This window comes from Microtus oregoni, unplaced genomic scaffold (assembly GCF_018167655.1).
Source record: "Microtus oregoni isolate MIOR12 unplaced genomic scaffold, Mior012 000102F_ref0000329, whole genome shotgun sequence".
Taxonomy (NCBI): domain Eukaryota; kingdom Metazoa; phylum Chordata; class Mammalia; order Rodentia; family Cricetidae; genus Microtus; species Microtus oregoni.
The window spans coordinates 1,185,723-1,193,605 of record NW_024544716.1 but is presented as its reverse complement, the minus strand read 5'-3'; the positions used below and the strand labels follow the sequence as shown (position 1 = coordinate 1,193,605).

The window sequence follows — 7,883 nt, the reverse complement described above, 5'->3', positions numbered from 1 at the left end:
ACATTCATGAAATTGTAAGCAGTAGTATAAAGCAGAAGAACATTGCCTAAGATATTTGGTGAGAGCTAAGGAATGGCCAGGTGGTGGGAACTGAGTGCTGTTGTCAGTATACAATATACAGAATAAAATCTGTTCATTGAATAAATAGTACAATGAGACTTAAAGTCCATGAGAAGAATTCAGTACATCTTTTTGTTAATTGCTTTAATATGTAAAATAATTCCTGAGCTTTGTTCAACAAGTGTTATTCTACCAGACACTTAATTTGAAAACATAAAGATTAAAATAATCATCTTAACATGAATGTATATCCATTCAAATGCCTTTCTGTTTTTCTGAGGAGTACAGTGAAGCCCAGTAGAATCACGGAGTCGCAAATTCTGTAGTTAAAAAACACAGAGAGAGTGATCAAACAAGAGACCTCCCTAAACTATTGCTTTCCTTCATTCTCTTGTAGTCAATCGTGCCCCTGTCAGGATGCTTGGATACAGGTTGTGGGATCCTTTCCGGCTGGCTGTGTTATATTTATCTAGACCAGTGACTCTGGACAGCAAATAGGCTTTGTTAGAATGGACAGTATTGTGTCTACACAGTAGCTGGGGATTACCTATTGAGAAAATACAAGCACCATAAATATCTAGGGACAGGTTGAATACATTCCTTGAGTCAAATCCAGATGTTGTACTATCTGGAAGTAGATAGGCATTGTCAGAAGTCCAGCCAACAAGTGAAACAAAGGTACTGTCAGAAAAAAGAATCTGAGTTGAGTTGCAGTTGTAAATACATACAGCTAAGTCAATACATTCAGTTAAGTCTCTTGTGATTTTAGGTCAGTAGCAAGAATCGCCTTGCCTACACATGGACTCTTCATCAAATCATGCTGGGAAACCTGGTGATCCACATGTACAGAAAGAATCTTGATTCTACCTGCATTGTTGAAGCACATCTTTAGTCGCAGCACTCTTGAGGCAGGGACTCAAAAGACAGAGGAAGCGGCAGAGGCAGAGTCTAGCAGATCACTGAGTTCAAGGCTAACCTGGTCTATGATGTTATTACCAGGACATATAGTGCTTTGGAGAGAAGTCTCTCTCAAGGAACTAAAAGAAAGTGAATAAAGGTCACCCTGCGAATATCCAATGCCACTTCCCCAGAGATCAAAATTCAATAAACTCTTGTAATAATAGAGTACAGAGTAGCAGGAAGAGTTGACAGAGTTCAGGGGAGGCCAGTTTTCTTCTCTCACTTCCCCCCAAAGAGGTGAAAGCCCTTACCGGACTCCCGCGTGTGCATGCTGGGGTGGGTTCGAGGCTTCTTAAAGCTGTGGTGGCTGAGCACAGGTGGATTCCTCCTCCTTTTGTTCCTGGGATGGTGTGCTTCTCTTCTGACTTGACTCTTCCTAAACTGCTTCAGCTCCTCTGTTTTCTTGAAGCTGTTTTCTCTGGTCCTCTTGGTTTTGTCTTGCTCATGAGCCCCAGCTTATTCCCTCCTGATGACTATGGAGTCTTTGGATAAGGATGCTGTGCATCTCTGAATATGTTTAATACATTGAGTTATTTGAAAAAATGTGGAAGGTGAATATCTGGCCCCGGTGTAGTCATGTCAGCAAAGTCTATGCTGGAGACCATCACAGTGTGCATGTGCCAGGCTCATGATGGCCAAAGGTGCTGCTTAGCAAGGAGACATGGTCAACAGCAAGCTTCTGCCTCAGGGTGTTAGTGTCAGTAAAGCACAGCGTGTGCTGCAAGTTGGGGTGTGCTAAAGGGAGAAGTGATGGGACTAGGTTTCCTGTGTGCCTTTAAGGGATCCTTAAGCATTGATAGATTGGCTGTCGTCTAATTCACATTGTTTTCTTTTTTTTTCCGCCTAGGATGAGAGCTGTTGGCAAGGCCAGGAATTTGGGAGACCTTTGGATAGGGGCAGTCAATGACCTGTCCCTATCAACAGGTGGCATCCTCATCTGTGAATCCAGGGTGGAATACTAGCAACATTGTGGACTGCAACTGATGGACTGTCTGTCCTGAGGTGTCAGTCCCAGGGACACCCCCTTCTCCAACACTGAAAAAGAGTCAAGGAAGAAGTTAGTGACTGGTAAGTGAGATGCTCCCCTCCTTCTGTGCCCTCTCCACTTAGTAGGCCCTTATAGTGATGGGGAAGGCGTTCCTATGATCTCTGTTTGAGTAGCAATTTTTCAGAACAATGAACCTGTGTTGAATTACAGTTGTAAGCGCAAGCAGTTCAGCCTCTGTGACTTTTGGTAGCTATCAAAAATGTACTGTTGCTAACATACATCCTCACATAATCATGGTGGGGAAATCGGTGACCCACATATACAGAAAGGAAGGTGCTTTCACCTGGGATTTTGGTGCATTCCTTTAGTCCCAGCACTCTTGAGGCAGGGACACAGGCAAAGGCATTACAAAGGCAGTGTCAGGCAGATCTTTGTGATTTCAAGGCTAGCCTGATTAGCGAGGTCAGTTCCCAAATATTCAGTGATATGAAGAGAAACATTGTCTCAAGAAACTAAACTTATATATAAATTAATTCTATTTCTTATGTGTCACCCCATACAAGGTTAATGCCATATGCCTCAGAGGACAATGTGTTACAAACTCTGAAACAGTTAGAGCACAGAATAGTGCAAGGAGGTTAAGATTCAGGGACAGGTCAGGATGGAGGAAAATATCAGGCGATCAAATGTCAGTCCATTATGTGTACTCAACTCGGGTTCGATGAGATGGCTCCTTAGAGAAGAACACTTGATTTTCTCGCAGAATCCCCAGGTAGAATTCAGAGCACCTCATGATGGTTTTCAGTCTCTCTTAATTACAGACTCCAGAGAACTGATGCCCAGGTTTGGCCTCTCTGGGCACTCCATACATTTGTTACGCAGTAGTTCATGTGGACGACACACACACACACACGAAAAACAAACATGTTAAATGGATAATTTCAAAGATTGATACAATTTGAGACAAACCCAGTAATCCAAATCAACCCATCTCAGAAAGATACTCCGCCTTGTAGAATTTCTTTCAAGGTAGGATCTTGATTATGCACACATGGACCCTATGTTTCATATCATGAAATGCAGGCAGAGTACTGATGTCTAAAGGGCTCGTGTTTGAGGTTTGAAATGGGAGGAGATGTGGCGACAGCAGTAGTGTGTTCACTTTACAGTATGCACTCTAGGAAACTTACCATGTTCAGTAACTCTGACGTGAATAATCAGACAGAAACCACATTAATTACAGTACTGTTCGGCCAATGACCCCAGCATATTCCTGGCTAACTCTAACATCTTAATAAAGCCAAGTAATATTAACCTGTTATCACCGTGAGTCTGTGACCTATTGGCAATGTTCGGGCATTCAGGCATCTTTCTCCTTCGGCAGCTACATGGCATCTCTTTGAGTTTGCCTGCTTTCTCTCTACATCTCAGTTCGAATTTCCTACATGGCTTTGACCTGCTCAGTCATTGGCTGAAACAGATTTACTCATTAATGACCAGTGGTAATAAAACATATTCACAGCATACAGAGGGGACTCCCACATCATCCTAGAATCCTGAAAATTAAATTCCAGGAAAATAATCTTATTGCCACTAGAGCTTTTTGCTACAGATTTAACATTAAATAAGTAGTACCACTGACTTATAGCATATGTTGTATCTATGTCACATGTATTATTACATAATTAGGAAACATAAATTAATAATAGTAAAGTTCTAAGGAAGACATCAAAGCCCTCTCTATATACTCATGGATAAAATCGCAGTCTTAAGTTTCTACAGTCACTTATAATGTCTTCAAGTATTTATAAATTTATAAACTATTTCTTTCCCTTCACAAATATGCGTATATCTAAATATTATTCTGCATTACTATGTATGTATCTACATATCTGCACATTCAGCTAAGCCTCTAAACTTCATGTATGCATGAATATCTATGTGTATCTACATCTTACCTGTGTGTGATGAATAGCGTTGTGTCCCAAAGGTTTGGGCAGCACTTACACTGCATAGCCATAATATCTCGAAATTTCCATATCTTTCTCCCTCTGAAGGAAAAGCTGTGGTTTTCCCAGAGAGGTACACTTGGCAGCATTCTCTCTCTCCTGTTGAGCCCGCCTCTTCATGGCCTCCCTCTCTGGCCTCTGCTCTTCAGTGATAGGCTGTGAGATGACTGGCCCCGGAATGTTGACTTTCTTCCAAGGAATTGGTAAGTGGCTGAAATCTTGCTGCAGGTATTGGGATTGAGGCTGGGGAGGATCTAGGGTCTTGTTTGTGGCAAAAGCAAGAGGCTCCCTGTGGAGTGAAGTGTGAGATGATGCTCTGTAGGGTGCAGGCAAAGAGGCAGGCGGTTGAGGCCCAGGGCAAGACTGGATGGGCTTGCTTCTAATTGGACGTGTGGCACTGGTGGCAACTGGCAGAGCCGACTTGTCAGAGGCCATCAGTGATGTGCTGGCAGGAGCTGGTTGGGATGACTTGAGTTTGGGTTGCCTAGCAGTGTGGGATTGAGACCTCACTGGGTAAGCTGTAGTGGGCCTGTGCGAAGCCAGGCAGTGAAGCTTTCTGGAAACAGGTCTGTCTTGAGGCTTGTCCAGGGCTAGGAAAGGCAGAGGTACTAATTTGACCTTCCCAGCTGGGGACAGCTCATCCAGGCACAGAGATGGACACCGCTTGGGAGCACTGCTCTCTGTTCTCTGAGCATTGCCCGGGATTCTACCAGGGCCTCGACCCTCACGGGGCGCATCTCCCAGGGATGTGGCGGTTGGGCCTGTCCTGGGATCTTTGTTGCTGCTCAAGTTCAGCAGAGCCCGGGAGGAGGAGACGCCAGTTTTCCTCTCACTCTTCTTCCCCAGTGGGTGAAAGACCTGCACAGACGCCAGCATGTGCATGCCGAGGTGAGTTCGAGGCTTCTTAAAGCTGTCATGGCTGAGCTCAGGTGGATTCCTCTTCCTCTTGGTCTTTGGGATGGCGGGCTTCTCTTCTGCCTTGACTCTGTGACTTGATGGCTTCAGCTCCTCTGTTTTCTTGGAGCTGTTTCCTCTGGTGTCCTTGGCCTTTTCTTTCCCCTGTGCCCTTGCTACGCTGGGCCTCTTGGGTACAAATATCTGAGATTTGCCCTGCACGTGGTTGGCCGTGTTGTCTATGGTTCCAGGATCATCTTCCTTCAGCATATCCTCGTGATGGGTTCTGGCCTGAAGAGCTCCATGAAACACATCAGAGACTTTCTGGTTTTTCTTGATGCCCAGTTCAGATAGTCCATTAAAGATGCTGGTGCGTGACTGGGCCTGGTCCCTCCTGATGTCTTTGGAGTCTTTGGTTTGGCTTGCTGTGTGATCTTCCATTTGGTCAAGGCCAGTGTTGAAGTTTAAGAGTTGGGGAAGGTGAATATCTGCCACCAGAGTAGTCATGTCTGCAAAGTCATTGCTAGACTCCATGACACTCTGCAGAGCCTCAGGGTCTTCCAGACCAAGGCTACTGTTTCCCAAAGTGGCATTTTGAGAAGCTAGCTTCTGCCTCAGGCTCCCAACATCACTGTAGTTCAAGGGCTGCTGCATGCCAGGGTATGCTGAAGGGAGGGGTGATGCGTCTTGGTTACATTTTGTGCCCTCATAGGAATCCAGAGGTGTTGATTGCTCAGCATTCATCTCATCTGCATTGTTCTTCTGTGTCTTTTCCAGGCTTGGGGCTGGAGGCAAGGCCAGGAATTCAGAAGGACTGTGCATGAGGGCAATTAATGACCTGTTCCCACTGACAGGTGCTGTCTTCATCTGGGCATCCTGGGTGCAGGCATTGCCGAGGTCTGGACTCTGCAGCAGACACAGTGTCTGCCCTGAAGGTGTCAACCCCAGGGTTGTCTCCCTCTCCACCACTGAAAAAGAGGAAGTTCGAAGTCAGTGCCTGGTAAGTGAGATGCTACCCCCACTTTCAGTGCACCTGAGCACTGAGGCTCCTGCAGCAGTGTTGCAGGCATTGCTATGAGCTCTGCTGGAGGAGCAGGGAAAGCAGCCCTCTTTGGAGACACATAGTAACTACTCATTTGTTTCTCATGACCGTGTGAGATCACGTTTTCTCTTGTGTTTGTGTGGTGTGTACATGCTTAGTGATCATGGGGAGGTGACAGAATTCCTTGGTGTGCGCTCTTCCCTTTCTCCCCCATTTTCCTTTGAAACAGTGCCTCTCATTGCCTTGGGAGTTTGCTCTGAGACAGGTTGTGTTGCTCACTGTTTCCTAATCTTACTCATCTCCACCAGTTTCTTTCTGTTCATTGTATTACTCATATGGCCCCTGAAGCCTGGATTTTTATTTGGGTTTAGGTATCCATATGAGTTCCTCAATTCTGAAAGGCAAGCGGTTCAAAAGCCCTGACATTCCTTAAGGTTCACGTTTCACAGAATTTTTGTTAGTGATGTCAAAATGTAAGACTGCGAAAGCTTTGAGCATCAACTTTGTAACAGAGAACATGTCTACATAGTCTTGGCCTTGGGTCACTGCTGAAGATTCAGAAAGAAAGAGTAAAAGAAAAAGAGAAAGTGGAAGAGAGATGTAGAGGAGGAAAAGAGACAGAGAAAAAGAGAGAGGTTGATCGTGACAGATAGGGTGAGATGCTTCAACCCTGCTTATCAATATTACACAGGTCAAAGCAGACTGTCACTAGAGCTTAAGTGTTAGAGAATGTCACAGCAGACACTTGGAGTGTGGGAGAAGACTTCCTCCAGGTCAGATTCAGGGTTCCATTTCTCTGGATACTAGCTTCAACTCAGGGGAAACTTAGTTGTACAAGAACAGATAAAATTCTCGATGTCATCTAGAATCTGGAGACATAGATTAGGAAGGAGGTGATTTTAGTGAGCTGCTGCATGGGCCTGATTAGCCTTGGCAGTGAAATGCGTTCCTGTGGTGTGGTCCTTGGACATGTCTTAATGAAGGTTGAATGTCACTCACTTTCCTGTATTCTCTCTCATTATAGAGACTGAATTTAGGGGTAATGAGCCTGAGCCACAGCCTACATGTCAGGACTCCCATTCTTCCTCTGTGTGGACATCCACTTCTGAAAGGTAGAGCTGTGTCTCCTCTGAGGGCTGATCTCACACCTCCCTTCCTGGCTTTACTCACCTTGAAGACTGGTGTCTGGCATGGTTTGAGCAGATGTGGGCCAGTAGATGGGACAGGTGGAGAAAGGTGTTTGGATGTTCATTGGCTGAATCTCCTGTAGTGCCATCACCATCCCTGGGTGCAGAGAGGAAGCCTGATTCCCAGAGCAGGACACAGAGCCATAGGCCTGCAGGCACTGCCAGAATTCTTCAGCCATCGGAGGACCCAGGCTGTTCTGGTCATTGTAATAGACCTGACTTCCATCCAGGTAGCAAGGTGCCAGGATATATCGTTGATCTGGTAGATTTGATGGCGTTGCCTGTACAAGGCAGGCAGACAGTGTTGGATAGGATGGCGGTAATGCATTGATATGGAAAGTATTGTCACACTGGGCTGTTATAGACCTAGACGAGGGGGTGGTATTCTGGTCAATGACAGTTACAGGGGCATCCAGGAATGGAGCTTCCCTTCTGGTGGTGCTTTCTCTGAGATCCCAGTGGAGAACACCTGGATAGGAAAATGTCGAAGTAGAGATCTGGTTCTGGTCAGTTGGCTCAGTCAGCATGGTCGTGCCAGCTCGTTGGTAAAGACAGGCACTGTCCATGAGCTGCTGGCAGCATGTGCTGGAGTCTGATGACAGGAGCCATGCTGAGCTCACAGCTGGGGTGCAGACCCCATAGAAATTGCACACAGTTCCTGCTGAGGGTGTGGCATTCCTCAGCACAGGCACAGAGGGCTGCAGAGCACATTCTGTCCCAGTGAAAGGTGCACTTTGGCAATT

General features: G+C 45.8%; 1 protein-coding gene across 1 annotated transcript; it reads right to left on the bottom strand.

Annotated features, from left to right (window-relative positions):
• Window positions 1-4,011: 4,011 nt before the first annotated feature.
• Window positions 4,012-7,883, bottom strand: LOC121443205 (uncharacterized protein C2orf78 homolog; the record flags this gene model as incomplete). Its single annotated transcript, XM_041644880.1, has 2 exons — window positions 4,012-5,879; window positions 7,124-7,883. Coding segments are annotated over 2 exons (2,628 nt in total), but the record flags the coding sequence as incomplete, so codon positions are not given.